Genomic DNA, 17,235 nt, shown 5'->3' with positions numbered 1-17,235 from the left:
TCTGCTGTTCTGTTCTTATGATATTTAAGAAGGGAGTCCTGTACAGAGGCCATCTCTAACCTCACTTGAGTTTTACCTTTTACTGTGATGGGTTTTATTTTTTTTATTTTATGATTTTATATTTTTTGATTTATGATGATTTCTATTTATCACTGCCTATCCCAGGCCAGTCTCAGTGGCAGATCCAGCTCTTGGAGCCCATGAAGGGGCAAATCCAGCTCTTGGGTCTCCTGTGACAGTCCAGGGCTGAAGGGGCCAAAAGGGCATGGTCATTATTATTTATTAAAGGTATTTATATTACCATACATTAATTCATTTATTCATTCAATTTTGATAAACTTCTGTGTGCCAGACATTCCATTAGGTGCAAGATGCAGATATGAGCAGACAAGATCCCAGGCAAATAGTGAAAACAAACGTGAACATATAAATGGCAGAGCTGTGCGAAAAGCACACCAGTAGGTGCATCTAGAGAAGGGAATGATGTCTTTTTTCATCTGGGAGAGAAGAGTCAGGTTTAACACAATACAGATAGAGCTTGTTATTTCACGAATTCTTTGGCTTTCCATTAAAATACTTCTGGTATACATCTGTTATTCTTGAAATTCTCTTTAAGTTTCTTGCCTCAGTAATTAAATTAAGCTTTTGAAAATAATAAGGCTAGAAGATCAAATCAGTTTATTTTTATAGGTTGTAGTATGATTGGCATCATTGCTCTTGTATGAAAAAAATGAAAAGTTATATATTTTTTTCCCTTTCTATTTATTTCCTCATAATGCTTACAGTTTATAATTTTAAATTATTGGAAATTATTTTATTGTATAACATCACAAAACATGAATATCGGAAAGATTTTTTTATTTTTATGCTTAAACGTAATCTTCAATTTATAGACAAATCCAAACGACTTTTTTAAAAAGCCTATACAGTAAGCACTTTCAAAAGAAAGCACATTTCTTTGAAGATTTTGTAGATAATGAAATGAAACCCGGTGTGTTTTTGTTTATGAAGATGTCTCGAAAATTTCAGTGAACATAGTTTAAAGAAAATGAAAGAGCTCTGCAGTTAGAGAGATACATTTGAGGACTGTTTATTGCCAATATTTAAAAAAGTAAACACTGCTGGCATTCAGGTCCCTCTGTTTTAAATTGCAGCACCTTATGAAATATGCCCAGAGGATTATCTGATGTCGATGGTGTGGAAAAGGACTCCAGCAGGCGACTTTGCGTTCAATCAGTGCCCACTGAATGCCACAGGTAAAATAGGATTGCTCACCCAAATCCAAATGATGATCACCATTCAAGAATAGCATGCTATGTTTGCTTATGAAGTCCCACTTTTGTCTTATATCCATAAATAAATCTGTCCAATATGCATTTAATGCAACAGTTTTAGTGAGGTTCTTCATAAATGGAGCCAATGAAGAGACCTAGAGAATGCTGATGTAACTGTTTCTCAGTATGACTGATACACATTATAAAAATTATAAAAATAACAATTTCATATGCATGTTTTTTTTTAAAGCAGGAAAATGTACAAACCCAATGTTTTAGTCTGCCTCCCAGTTATGTGATGCCTTCCAGCATCCCTGTTATAAAGCTTCTCTCTGTTCTTTGTGACGCGCAGGCACCACTAGCAGACGCTGCTCTCTCAGTCTTCATGGAGTGGCCTTCTGGGAACAGCCGAGCTTTGCAAGATGCATATCAAATGAGTACAGACACTTGCAGCATTCAGTAGGTGCAAAGCCAGCTTTAGTACTTGCTCTGTTTATTTTTGCTAATGATCACTGTGTGAGAATTTAACCTTCTGTGGTACAATCAAATTAGTAAAAAAAAAAAAAAATCTCTGAAAAAATGCCTGAGGAAAAAGGGATGTGATAGAAAGCTAATTTTTATAAGTCACTGTTAAACTGTTTGGTTCCTAGGGTTTCGGGTTTTATGGATCCTGCTATTTAAATGAAAGAATTCTTTGTCTAATGAGGAAAAGCCCTGAGGAAAATCTGTTATTTAATTTTATCTATAAGAGTAAACTGTTTATCACAATTGGCACAAAATTGTGTTAAATAGTAACATATATAAGACTTATTTCAAAATACCATACATTTTTAAATTAAATTCTTTAACATTTAGTAGTTGGGAAGTGATAAAGCTGTGTCACTTAGCTATCAAATTTCTCACTGCATTTTGACATTAAGACATGAACAAAATGACAGTGTTATTGCACAAGAGAAAATTAATTACACAAGATTACATGGGCCAAATTTTCCAAAGATAGCTCCTTTTTTCCCCACACATTATTGAATTATTCAGAGAATATAATGTATGAATATTTTGAGCATATTAAATTTGCTTGGTATTTTACAAGTGCAATTCGTTCTCATTATCAAAGACTGTTGTCATTTTGTCCTGACAGTGAAGAGGAACTCCATACATGAATAAACATTGTGGATTTTAGAACAAAATAGCACGAGCCAACTGGAAAGTTGAACATTGGCAAGAATGATGTTAAGAGCCTTTAAGTTTTGTTATGCTTTTGTTTTCTTTTTACTGTTGCACACAAATGCGCATAACTTTTTTTTAAAAAGCCTAAGGAACGCTTTTGCTTGTGGATGGAGAAGTATCTTGTACAATAATAACCCTTATCAATGAAATAAATGTAATTATCAGAAAAACAGAAAAAGACATTTTTAAAAATCTGAAAACCAAATGCTGTCTAATTTCTTTACTTACTAAATCAATGACTGAAATGACAATTATTTGAGTACATAGAGCCTTATTTCTATTATTGTGTACATATATATTCATTTATTTATTTACATACATTTTTGTATATATGATAATAAATACTGATCTATACATCAATATATGCTGATTACACACAAATACATTTAATAATATATAGATTTATATGCATCGATAATCAATGATATTTGGCTTCACTGAGTCTTATATCTGTCAGAATTAAAATAATAGAAATAAGGCTGTATGTAGCCACATAATCATCAATTCTATTACTAAGTTGGTGCGTAAACACATCAGACAGCATTTTGTTGTCAGATTTGTTAAAATACACTTGTCTGGGGGTGATAAACACACATATATACATATTATGACAGAACATAATAAATAGCTTCATTTTATAATATAAAATGTAAGAATATGAAATATAAAGCTTCTTTTATTAATAACTGTCAATACTCAGACCAGTATATTTCAGAATTAAGTATAATTAAAGACTTTCTTATGAGTTTAATTTTTAATGAATTTTATTTTTCTCTAATTTTTGACATTAGACTTTGTTTACTTAATCTTAATAATATTCATAGTCAGTTCTTTATTCATTGTAATAAATGGGAATGATCTCATGGATTAAGTAAATCATAAGTCAATCCTTACAAATTTGCTAAGAATAAATAATACCACTTTTTTGCAGAAAGTTTTTACTTTCTAAATTCAGTGATTTGTACAGTAATATTTAAATGAGTTTGCATTCTGTAAGTGCAGGTCACCTTATAATGGAAAAAAAATAGAAGCATCCTGTAAAATGTCTCAGATTGAATCCCATAGAAATTAGTCAATAATTTTAAAGCTAATGTGTATATGCTTTTATTGACTTGCATACACAAATCAAGTGCATGATACTGTAGAATGAAAAGCAGCCTCAGTGTATTCAGCTCCTATGAAATACCAAACACTTGACTGGACACTTTCATTAATTAATTCCAATCCTCACAAGAACCTGCAAGGTAGATAGCTCTGCCTCAGTTTGCACAGAAAGAAAATGATCTATAGGGGAGAACAGTCCAGTTGGTGAGGCAAAGAGTGAATCTTTCATCCTACATATAGTTTTCCAAAGCCTAACCTCTTTTCCGGAGGCCATACTACCTCTTGAGCTTTTGATTTGAAATCATCTGCATTAGATTTTCTGATCGTGTGTCCTTTGGAAACATTATATGATCTTACTCAAGTCTTGGTTTATTCTTTGCAAAATAAAATTGGTACCATCATCTTAACTTCTCTTGAGGTTTTGAGGAAGAGTAGAGGAGATACTATATGTGAAATGTTTGCAAACTGTAAGAGAGCTATTTAACTATGAGGTATTCATATCAATGTGTACAGAAAATTTATTGAGTTAAAAAATATCTCAATAAGAGTAAAATTTTAAAACTTGACATTAACTCGAAGTGTACATGTGGAAAATACAGATAGATATAGATGGATGGATAGATAGGTAGGTAGGTGGGTGGGTGGATGGATGGATGGATGGATGGTTAGAATTGATGTCACATGTATTTTTGCACATTAATTATGTTTAAATACACATATGGAAATATGGACACACTTATAAATGCACACATATACACATCTAGTATTTGCCCAGGAATCATGATCATGTTCATGTTCAGGGAAATGTAGGATCAATTTATGCCTTAAAGAATACTTGCCTAATAATATCAGCATCATCATGTATATTCTAGAAAAGTCAATTGGAGATGGAAATGAAATCAATGTCCCCACGTAGTCTAATTCCTGTCATTTTCCATGATTTGTCTGAGTAGCAAGGCTAGATATTGCTTGTAATATAGAACCCTTCTGACTCCCACTAATTCTTTTTTTATTTTAAAAATTTTTTCCCCACTAATTCTTAAATTACTCTGAAGACTCTATATCTTCTCTCTAGTAGAGATCATCATTTCACAATTTAATCGTTCTATTTTTCTTGGAGGATTTCTTTTCTTGCCTCTCTCTATTCACAAAGCTCATTAAGTGTTAGTGGTCACTTGCTACAGAGATTTATTTAAGATAGGTTGATCTGTGTTTTCCAACTCTTTCACATATAGATAATAATATATGTACATACATACCTAGATTACAATATTTTGTATACCTATTTTGTAAATATATAGCAATGGACTAAGTTTGAAATAATGTTTTGTCATCAACAAACATTAGTTGAGTATGTGCTATGAACTCTCATAATTATAAACCAATTGAGGTAAACAGAATTGAGTTGTTAATAAGTTTAATATATCAAATTACCAATCTGTTGAGTTGACATTTAATTTGAATTCTTTGAGGACAGAAACCATATTTTTTAATCTTTACTTCTCTAGTGTCTAACACAATACTAAGCATATACTAGATACTCTGTAGATGCTTGCATAAAAATTACTCGGCCACTTTTCTTATCAGTAGGAGGATAATGACAACTGAGAAGGTGGTGATATGCCAGACTTAACATTCATGAATTTTAACAACATGAATTTGAAAAGTATTATTCATCATGTGAAATTTTCCTAGCCCCAAAATATTAGAAATGTGGAGTGATTGGTAACATTATTTTATGAAATCATTTGGCAATTGCAGAAAAATATCAATAAGTTAATAATCATAGAGTTTGTTAGGAAACTTTATAAGATGAAAAATTTAACACTTATGATAAAACTTTTGTTCATAAAAAAGACAAGCCACAAACAAATGCACACAATTTTTTAAAAAATTTAAGATAGAATAATAAAGTATTAAATGTAATGGGATTATTGGAAATTTAATATTTTCTACATGTTAATGTTTCATTTGATATTGAAATATTAATGTTTATTTTCTGAAATTTTCTGAATTTTGTACCAAAGTAGAAATAATTTCAGAATCTGCTGAAAAACCAGGCACAGGAGTCAGACAAATTGAGAATACTATCTCTTGTTACTTATAAAGCTTTGGAGAAAATGACTGAATGTTGTGGCCAAGTGGGCTATCCTTGCCCAGAATTAAGCAAACAGACCAATTTTGTCTCTGGTATATCTGGACAATCATAGAAGCTGCTTCTCCTTCTCTTCCTTCTCTTTTACACACATACAAATATATACTTAACACATACACATGTGCACATGCATGCACAGAGTGGCGGACTATATAGAATTGGCAGAATGTATGCCCTTTGCAGGTAGACAGCTCTCTAAAGCAAAAGGAGTTGATCAAGCATGCTAATGCTTTCTCCTAAATTTATCAGGTGGATAAGTCACTCTTTCTTCCCTGGAGAGGAATGAGTAATGAGAGACTGAGAGAGATCAAAAATATTACTCTAATGAAGAGCTGGATATAAATGTTTCTTTTTAAGTTGTTGTTCCTTAAAACCTCTATTTCTATTTTCAAACCTTTATTTAACAAACATTTTAAAGATAGAAGTTGGAGTAATAATCTATGTAGTCATTGGAAGGTTGGGTCTGAGAAGGGATGTCAAAAAGCTTAAATCCTGGTTTAAGGTCTTTGTTTCTCCTGTTTTCCTCACTTTTATGGATGGTTTGTTAGGAAAGGAGATAAAGATAATAATAGATAGCTGGGTGTGAGAGAGCAAGGGGGAAGAGGAAGGGGTAGACAGAGAAAGATGGAGAGAGAAATAGATAGAGAATAGGTTTGCTTAATTTTTCCCATAGTCCTCACCTTTCAGGTGAATTTCTCTCCATTGCAATAAAACTCCTCTAGTAGCACACATTTTTGGCCACCACCTCATTGCACAAATGCCCAGCACATTGCCTAGAAGAGGGTAATACATTTTATTCCTGCAGCTTATTTAAAAGGAAGGAAGAAAACAGTAGCCACCATACTTTTCATTAATAACAAATACTTACTGAGCCAAAAAGTATGCAAGTCATTGTTTTTTTAAAGAGCAATTAAGAAACAAAGAACCCAGTGCTATGGTCCAGCACCAGGAGAACTAGCAGATGATTTTAATTATCAAATGTTCATCAATTAGGTTGAGGTGAGTGAGCCAGAGTAACAGTAGTTACTTGTTATGAAATTTTTTTTTTGTAGTACAACATGGCTGGATACAGCAAATGATGGGGAAAGCTGGAGAAGAAACTAGATAGATCAGTAGTTTCTTAATCCTGGCTAAACATTATAATTACATTAGAGTTCTTAAAAAATACCAATAGTGACTTCACTCCAGGTCAATTTAATGGAGTTGTTACTAACCAGTTGTTACCATAGTACACATTCAATAAATCTGAGCTATTATTATTACTAATTACTATATTGTTTGGCAACCATATTTATGTGTTTCAAATTACATTGCCCTCATAAAATTATGTGAATATTCTTGTTTTAAGTAGTAAAGACAAAGCACCTGGTTGCCTTTTTATTCTTGTTGCCAAATTTCAAAAGTTCGATGGATTTCTCACTACCAGAGCTCAACTAATCATTGCAAAACCCAGCAATGCTGAGAAAAAGTTAAAGAACATTAGTTTCTTCAAAATATACAGAATCCTCTCAATTTTATTCAGGATCACAAGTTATAGTTTTGGGATTTGTGTTCAACTTCACAGTTCCAAAGTCTTTAACATGTGATCCTAAAAAAAATTATGAGTTCATTGACTGTTCAGCAAATGATACTAGCTCACATTTATTAAATGCTATCTACCCTGAAAAAACAAATGGGAAAAAAATTTGGAAGGAAGTTATTAATTAAATTTTGATATTCTGAGCAATTCATATATGTCAAAGTTCACATCGATGTCAAGGGCAGGACAGCAAATATTTTACACTTTACACACCATATGATCTTTGTCATAACTATTCAACTCTGCTGTTGCAGCAAAAGAGCAACTGTAGACAAAAGTGACCATGACTGTGTTCCAGTAAAACTTTATACAAAAACAGGCAGTGGGCTGGATTTGGCCCAAGGGTTGTAGGTCACAAACTCTTAGTCTAGAATATACATTCTTTAAGGACTTTTTAAAAGATTTTAACTCTTTTTAAATTCTCCGTCAAAAAATGAACAAAATCTATTTTGTCCCAATTTTCTTTTTATTTAATATTTTCCCATAGTCATTTTAAATTCCTAATCAGCTAAATCTAAAATCTGTATAATCTGTGAACTAGCTTCTTTTGTTTTGTTTTGTCAGTCACATCATCTGGCATACCTAGTAATTTTTGATTGACTGTCAGACATTGTGTAAAAAAAAAAAAATCCAGGTCTTCAGATAATGTCTATCAAAAAGCATTTCCCCTTTTCTCGGTTATCAAAATATAGTGAGAAGCTGATACTTCAGTGCAGTCAAAGATTGGTCTGGATCAAGGCTGTTTTGCAAATTTAGTAAGACTACATTTGCTTAATCCCCTTCCTCCATTGTGTTTCTTATGGGTTTGGGATGGAGAACCCATCCCATCAACCCTGAGAAACTGTAGAAGACTCAGCTCTGCCCTTCAAAGGGTCCCAGCTTTGTGCTCCAGCTTTCTACCCAAGCAACTTCAAATATATCAGATGTCTTGAGGAGACTGGCTGGTTCCTTAAAGCTGGACTCTTTCCTTTCTAGGCACTTATTTCCAAATGTGTAATTATAAGGATGGATAAAATTGCATTCTTCATTTTAGAAGTTTTCATCCTAACTCCTCAGCTTCCTATACAGTTCAAAAACTCAACAAATGTATCATGGAGAAAAATCTCAGCAAGATTTTTAGGGACTCAAATTTCTAATATATATTTCTCCAACCCCAGGCAACAAAAAAAAATTAGTTTCTCTTAGTTTTATTTCTGCCCTAGAGGGCCAGGGCCACACCTGCTTCTCACCTCTTGTGCAGATTTAGCGAATATTCCCAAGGGCACACAAATAGAAAAAGAAATTGGCTGAATTGTTGGCTTACTTCAGAAAGGATCTCCTCTTTCTGGAAATTTAGTTTATCTCATTCATAGCTCTCAGGTGCTCTAAAGAGTATGATTATTGTAATTCATATGGAATTTTCTAATTGTGTTGGCTAAAGCATTGACCTTATATAAATTACTACACTCTTTTAAACCAATAAATTTCAACTGTATTATAAAAAATAAAAAATCTCATTAGGCACATATGATAATGTTTCCTGGGAAATTTTAAAGGAGATTATTGTATAGATGTATAATGAAATACTTCTAACAGTTTTATTTACTTTTCCTCCTTTTTAAAAATAACTCATCACATATTACCGATTATATTTACAAAAGCCAACGAAATGTTTAACCTTCTCTCAGACTATGGATTTAGTGTGACTAAAGAGAAGAAATTTTAGAGTTTGTTTTAGCCATTAAAATTCACTGACTTGAAACTTATTAATAGGAATATGTAATAAAATATACTTGAACAGTGAATTATATTTAGGCTAATGCCAAAGGAAATAATAATATAAGGGAAAGTGTACTATATTGTTTAATCATTCATCCACCCATTCATCTACCTATTAATTTATTCTACAAATATTCAGTGAACTTTAACTGTGCAACACAAGTGCTAGGATCTGAGGATGCAACTTGAATGTGACACATAAAACAAATACAAAAGAGACAGGACAAGAGATAAAATAATTACAAATTGTGATATGGTGAAGGAAATTAATAAAGTGCCAACATAGAGAATAATGTTTGGAAACTGGTTTCGATAAAAAAGACAGTGAAGTCTCTTTGAAGAAATGATATTTAAAACTGTGACCCAAAGAATGAGATGGATCTAGACATGCAAAGAGTAGAATGAGTTTGTCAAGGAATGAGAGTACATTCCATTTGGAGAGAATAGCATATGGAAAAACCTTGAGGTCTTTAAGGAAGTGAAAGGTGATCCTGTGGCCAGAGGTAGTGAGTAAAAGAGATTGTCATGAGATGAGATTGGAGAACTAGGTGGGGAAAAAATTATTCTGTTCCTTGAAGGCCTTTGCCAGGAGTTTGAGTTTTATTCTCAGTGCAAAGAGAAGCCACTGACAGTAAAGGATTGATTGATTTAATCTAATTAAAGAAGGTCTATGACTATTCTGTGGAGAATAGGCTATAGGATGTCAGGACTGGAACCTGTGAAGCCTGCTGCCGTAATCCAGGTGAGAGACGATGGTATCCTTTATTAAGTTTGAATGAGCACATTTGGCTGATGGTGATGTCATTTTCTGAATGGCAAGACAATGAGGAATAGCTTTGAGGAAGGTAGGTCAGGGAGTGCCAAAGGTTATATTGTACTAAGGTTTGAAATAAAGAACTTAAGAATACAGATAGTTTAGTTGTGATTTTTCTCCAGTGAAATTGAGCTACTTGGATGCAAGTGCAAAAAAAGGTTGGTAGAGCGAAAATGTTTTCTGAAGTCCAGAAGTGTCAGCAGCACCTAGGAACTTGTTAGAAACATAGAAATTCAGATCCTGTTTCAGATCTACCTAGTCAGAATCTGCATTTTGAAAAGATCCCTTTGTAATTCATATGCACATTAAAGTTTAAGAAGCACTGTGACAGATTTTATTTAGGGTTGAAGTTTTGGTGGATGAGCACAAATAAGTAAAATGTAAAAAAAAAAAAAAAATTAAGTAAAAAATGTTTTAAAGTAAACTTTTGGATGAATGCAAAGAAGTTAAGTGAACACTAGCCCATTCCATACCATCACAAGATATACCATTATTAGATGATATCTCATTTTTCTCTCCTGGTCACATGGGAGGATGGTGTTTGTTCACCCCTTGAAGTTAGGTGTCCACATGTGACTAGTTCAGGCCTATTGTTGTGTATGGAAGTGATCTTTGTTGCATCAGGCCTGAGCATGCCATTGTCATTGCAAAATCTTTCACCCTCCATCATTTTAAACCCTGAATGGCTATGACAAACAGAGCCTCCCTGATGATCTGGGCTGAGCATGTAGTATGAGTGAGAAATAAATCTTTGTTGTTTTTAGGCACTAAGATTTTGAAGTTGTTTGTTATCACAACATAACCTATCCCATTCTGACTGATGTAATGTCCCTAGAACTAGAACACTTGAGTAATGGAAATAGAAATGAAAAAGCCTTAGGGAAATATTGGGTTCTTTAATGCTCCGTCTCCCATTGAGAAGGTTCCTGAAAGTTTGGGTTCTAGTCTGTGACCGCTGTATTGCTTTGAGCTCGTGAAGGATACTCTAGTTCTATCCCTGGCTCAGAATATTAATAAGAACTTCTAAATTTGTTTGAGGTTAAGGAAAAAAATCTATCCACCTATGTTCTTTACTCACGAATTGTACTTTTGACTAATTCTAGCCCAAAACTCCAGAATTAAAGCTATTTCTCTCTTTTTTTTTCTGGGCGAGTAAACTTACTGGGCTCTCATTTTTATCTTTGGAAATTTCTAGGCTTTTCAGGGAAATAAGCACAGTATACCTGATTCAGTTTTCTTCATGACTCAGTTTATTGTCATATTAGTATCTTGCAATCCTCAAAATCATGGCATCTTATCTCTCACTTCAGGAATTCCTGAGGCAAGAAACTGGGATACCCAATGTCCTATGGCCAAATGCTGTTCATCCTGGGCTTTGTGCAATATGCATATAATTTTTGCAGGGGAATTGTGGACTAAATCTGCCCTATCAGTTGTCTCTAGATTAGAATTGGCTTTCTCATTTGAACTCCTAGCCCTAGGCTAGCTTTAAGATGAATGCAAATGCTGTATATCAAATATAAGGAAAATTAAAAACTATTTATGTATTAGGACAAAGGGTATGCTTCCTTTTCCATACAGAATGATATCTTTCTTTCCTAGAGACACCAGATAGATCTGTAAATAATCTAATATTATCACCTAGTGAGTGACCTTGGTCTTAGAAAATAATAGAGTTATGAACTGAAACGAAAGATGTATATTTAGATTATTGCTTTATGAAAAGAAGTTTCTTGTATAATTATCTTTTAATTGAAGCCACTTAGAGCTGTGAGAACCTTTAATATACCTTACAGATGGACTGTAGGAGTTGATGCTGAAAATAATATATAAATATATGATGTTTAAAGTGTGTCATTTGCACAGAGCAACTACGATAAATCTTTTTTTAGGATTAACACAATAGAGGCAAGCTGTAACTGGCTGTAGGAGGCAGAAAGGGAAAAGAATAAGGTTATTTCAGAAATACCCCATGACCCTCACCACATCTCTCTATATAAAGAGCAAAGAGCTTAATCCAGAACTATAAAAAGCAACTATTTTTAGACTTCAGTTTTTTTCTTTCACTGTTGATCTTGTCAACAGTATTAAATGTGAATGACACAGAAACTTTTAAGACTTGTCCTTTGGAGCAAAAATGCTCACTGAGTGCTGCAATGTGAGCAAACATAATCACTGATAATTATAATTTTAAAGGAAATATTTAAGTTATTAAATATTTCTGAACTATTTCAGTGACTAAATTAGAATTATAAAATAAAGCCCAAGGGAACTAGAATCCTTGATGTACTCTTGGGAGTTTTTTCTATCCACTTAAATAAAACTACCTACAAAATGTCTTACAGATATTAATAAATGGCTTTAGGAACATTTACTTATTCCATTCCAAAATAATGACCACTACTCAAATAATTGGTAGTACCTCAACAGCCTGGCAATTTGCTTCAAGTCCCTTTCTTCTCATATTCTTTCTTCATAAGAGAAAGATTTAACGTCTCATTAAAACAAACGTGGTTGAGAATTATTTTTAAGTATTTAAATATCTTAATATTTCCTGATAAAAGCACTATGTAAAACCTGAGTTAAGCAGGTAGTGGTTAAGAATATAAACTCTGCAAACCAAATTGCCTGAGCTCAAATCTTGGTACAATTTAGGAGCTATACAATTCTAGAGAATTCAGTTCCATACTAAGTCTCTACTCCTTCATCTATAAAATGTGGGTAATTATGACCCCAACAATGGTTGTTTTAAAACTCAAATTTGGTTACTCATGTAAAACACTTAGTTTCTTGCTTACCATAGAATAGGCACTCAATAAATGCTACATCATTGTTTTAATTATTTTTAAAAGGTAGCAATTATATAACTATAACTGTAGATGTTTAAAATTTATGAAATCATCTGCCTATATTCATTAGATTTCTTTTAAAAGACAATTCTGGAAATGTAAAAGTTCTCCAATTACTACATATTTCTTTGTTTTGAATAATCATGGACTGCTATGTTTTTACCTTGTCAATTTTGAAAGATGACAGTTACAGGAGGGAAAAGAAAGTCTTTTTGTAGTTTCAGTTTAATTTAGCAAGCACTTGAGCAAATACCTTTGTGTATCAGACAGTGTGCTAGAAATTACAGGGAAAGATGAATAAGAAACTACAGGCCTTTGGAAGTTTATAGTCTAGTAGAATGGAGAAGAACACAAACACTATAATAATATAAGATAGAGCAAGATTTATTTCTATGAGGTTTGAAATAGTGGTCATATCATGCTAACATTTATCTGAAAAGAATTTAGGAAGGATAAATAACTTTAAAAAAGGATTTAGAGAGAACATTTAAAGTAACAGAAGAGTGTGAGTCAGGGAGAAGAGGCAGAATCCATGGGCTCTCTTTGGGAAATGGTGAGTAGTTCAGTCTGGTTGGTATTAGGAACCTACAGCAGTGTGGAACAGTGGGATGTACCAAGCTGACACTTCACAGATCATACTGACTTCTGCATAAATTATAGCAAGAAAAAAAAAAATCAAATGCTGTGTCATATCTGAGCTCAAAAGAAAGACCGGGAAAACCTTAGATATCAGAAATGAAGAGAGAGAAAAAAAAATAAAAAATAAAGCCAGAGCTATAGAGGAACACTGGTGATTCAGCAGCCTGTGAATGTTTCAGGCTATTTGTGAGTTCTGGGTGGTAGAGGCTGAGACTCTAAAGTCCACTTGGGGATGCTGACAAGACTCCTTTCACAAAAGCAGTGATGCTAAACCAAGCCCCATTTAGTGATCCAGCACTATCTTGCTTGCTCTGGCATCATGGGCTAGAAAAACCTTAGAGGTTTTAGGATGTATTCAAGAAATTTGCAGTTCATGTAAAGTTTTGGGAGGAAGATGGGGAAAAAAAATCACCTTTCCCCAAAACTGGACACTCTTAGTCTGAGACATAAAGAGAAAGAATTAACATAGAGATTTGCAGGAAATGATCCGATATTATTGAACAGCCTGATGGCCCCACCATCAGAAAAACATACCCATTCTCAGAAAACACATTCAAAACTAGTCTCTAGCAACTCTTTCACAAACCAACAACATAGGGCTCCTGAAAGATAAATGCATCCCACTGAATGTGAGTTCACAATAATTACAATTATAAGGGAGAATCAGCAAATATAGGAACCAAATTAGCAATATAAGTAAAAATAATAGAAAATATGAAATAAACTAAAGTAATTTAAGAGATAAGAGATAATTAAGGAACAGGAGAATGGGCAAAAGATTAAATACAACTTCTATAAATGGAAAATATTGTCACTGATATTAATGGATAGAATAAATAGCCAGTTAGACACAATTGGAGAAAGTATTAGTCATCTAGAAGTTATGCTTAAAAAATGATCACTCAGAATCCAGAATAGATAAAGAAATGAAAAATATAAAAGAGAACTTAGGAAATGAAGAATAGAATGAGAAAATTAATATACATTTAATAGAAATTTACATAATATAATAGAAAAATATTCTAGAAAGAGACATAAATAGACTAAGGAAGAGGCAATATTCTATGAGTTAGTGCCTAACAATTTTCCAAAGTTGAAGACAGATAAGATATTTAGATTGAAAAAACTTCCTAATACAGAAAAGCAAATCTACATAAACTTAATCTGCATTATACTAAAGACAAAAGAAAAAATCTTAAGAGGTACCACAAAGAAAAGACATAATCTACAAAAGATCAACTGGCTGTTCAACTGTTTAACAATACTGGAAGCACTAAAATCATATTATGAGAGTGTTAAAAGGAAAATAAAATTGTCCCTATCTAAAAGATCAATCAAAAGTGAGTATAACTTAAAAAAAAAAAGTAGTTATCATTCACAGAGCTTTACTAAAATAATTACTAAAAGATTAGGAAAAAGAAAAATACACTTTGAAAAAAGAAGAGAATTTCAGAAGCAATGGTTAAGAAGCAATAGTGGAATAAGTAGATTGATTAAAACGTATTACTAGTTTAAAAATCAGTAATAATAACATAGTAAAGGCTAATTGGAGGAATTCAAATGCAAGGTGAATTAAATTACTAAGTAGAAATAGAAATGGAAGGATAGGATTGAAATAATTACCAACTGAATAGAAATAGTGAGAGAACAGTGTTAGTTGAGCAAAATGAGACAGTGAAATAAAAGAATTATATGTTAAGATTATATTTGGGTAGTCTTATAAATCAACATTCGAGGGTATATTTTATTTAATATAAGAATGGATGGATTTTTATGGTGTTTTGTTTTGTTTTTTTTAGCAGAGAAGTGACATGTTCAGACATGTAAAAGGTAGCATCGGGAAAGATTCAATGAGACAGGTTAGGAGACTATTGTAATGAGTGTGATGAGAAGTGTTGAGGACCTGCACCAGGATCTGTCTCTTGCCCATAGGTAAAAAGGATGGATGTAAAAATAACCACACTGGTACTATTTAGAGGAATTAGAAGTTGAAGATGGGAAGAGAAGAAAGAGAAACAGTCATCGAATGTCCACTTTTAACCTCTACCTTTGTATTAACCCATTATAACAACCATGTGATGATGTGTGCTTCTTTTTACAGACAGATCAAATGACCGTAGGAAAGAGACTAATAATTTGTCCAGCGATCCTATGTTGTAAATAGTACAACCACAATTTAAATCCAAGTTTGAAGACTCCATCTGTTTTTTAAACAAAATATACTAGTAAGATTTCCAGAGAGAACGCTTAACGGATAATTGTTGCGTTTAATTTGCAACTTAAAGAGTTGTGGGATTCAAATCAGATTTCATACTTCTCATTTTTAAGAGAAACAGTAAGAAGACAATAGTTAAAAGGAAGTAGCAATATGAGAAGTTGGTATTTAAATGAGATATACATCAGTCTGTGTTTTTGAGAGAGGAAAAAATTGAAGAAGAATTGGATGAGAGTTAAAGCATAGAGATAACAAAGGAAGAGAGGTAGAATGCAAGTAAAAGACAATTTGAAATAGTGAAGAGGTATGTTGAACAAACCCAGTCTGAATTCTACTGCTTCATAAACTAGGAAAGAGTGAAACAGACCTATAGATAAAGATGAGTTTGTTCATTCTAGAAAAAATGTAGTGAAAGGGTAGGCATGAGGTAAGGAAAGAACCTTTCACAGTAAGTACATTTGTATTGTGAAAGGAATATCAAGAAACTGGAATTTTTTTATCAACTAAATATATTACAGATGGAAATGTGACTTATCCAAATGCTCTTGATACTCTTTATAAATGCTACACTATCACGTACAAATATTTCAAGGTATTTGTTCTGGGTGCTTTCCATTGACAATGCCAGGAAGGATGCTAATTAATGCTGATTGTGAGAGCTGGCATTGTGATTTGGGCACCTGTCTGCAAAGAGCTATGCTAAGAACAACTCATTCCACATAAGCCTGCTAAGCAGCTGTCAGATGGCATTGATGTTAATTTACTACTGACTGGGGCCACATTTGATGCTGACCGAGACATGAAAAACTCGCTTTCCTATCTCTGATTAGCTGAGCCATCCAGTGCCTTCTGTACTATTTTTATTGCAAACAGAAAACATGTCTAGATGTTTATTCCTCAAGATCACAGTGTTGTGATATTTTTATTTGAAAGAAGGATGCATTAGACCTGTGCAAGTTAGATCCCTCACAGGCATGGATGTACATTGCCGAAATAGTAGATACAGACCTGATTTGAAGTAGTCAGATGATGTTTACTTTGGCATCTATTGCTACATTCTATTTCTAATGGTGAATCATTTAAGTCCTCTGTGGCTTTGAATATCACAGCTGGGATTTGCATTGCCAGCACAAACTGAATTTTGTGACATTTTTTTAGGTTAGACCTTGTTAACTTCATTTCACTTCAGAAGTTTCTTCACACTCCCTCTACTGAACCAGATACTTTCATGCCAAGAAGCTGCACTATCTCTTTAAGTCAGGTATTTCTCATGCTATATAATACTAGTGTTTGCTATAGACTATGTCGATGAGAGAGTTAAGATAGCTTTCAAGTGTGCCTAATTTAATCCTAAGACCTAATGTGAGCATAGAAGGAAGTTGACTCATTCGTTCATTCATTTATTTAATTAATTTGTTCAGTATATTGAATAAACCTTCTAGGTGCTGGAAATATAAGAGTAAACAATATAGACAAAGTATCTTCATATTCTAATGGGAGGCAGGGTCACAAAAATAAAACAAAGAAGCCAAAACATTGATGGCACAATGGCAGGTAAGGTTGAGCACAGTGAAGGGGGGCAAGATGAATGACAAGCATACCATATTAGATAGAGAATCAG

General features: G+C 33.1%; 1 protein-coding gene across 7 annotated transcripts in view; it reads left to right on the top strand.

Annotated features, from left to right (window-relative positions):
* Positions 1-17,235, top strand: part of ADGRB3 (adhesion G protein-coupled receptor B3) — a 654,835-nt gene that overhangs the window by 295,403 nt on the left and 342,197 nt on the right. For all 7 annotated transcript variants that reach the window (XM_039852889.1, XM_039852886.1, XM_039852892.1 and 4 more), the window contains 2 exons: positions 1,155-1,256; positions 1,627-1,733. In XM_039852889.1, the coding sequence (XP_039708823.1) occupies positions 1,155-1,256; positions 1,627-1,733 (209 nt within the window). The remainder of the gene's footprint in view (positions 1-1,154; positions 1,257-1,626; positions 1,734-17,235) is intronic.

This window comes from Pteropus medius, unplaced genomic scaffold (assembly GCF_902729225.1).
Source record: "Pteropus medius unplaced genomic scaffold, Ma_sr-lr_union100, whole genome shotgun sequence".
Classification (NCBI taxonomy): Eukaryota; Metazoa; Chordata; class Mammalia; order Chiroptera; family Pteropodidae; genus Pteropus; species Pteropus medius.
This window is presented reverse-complemented; position numbering and strand designations above follow the sequence as displayed.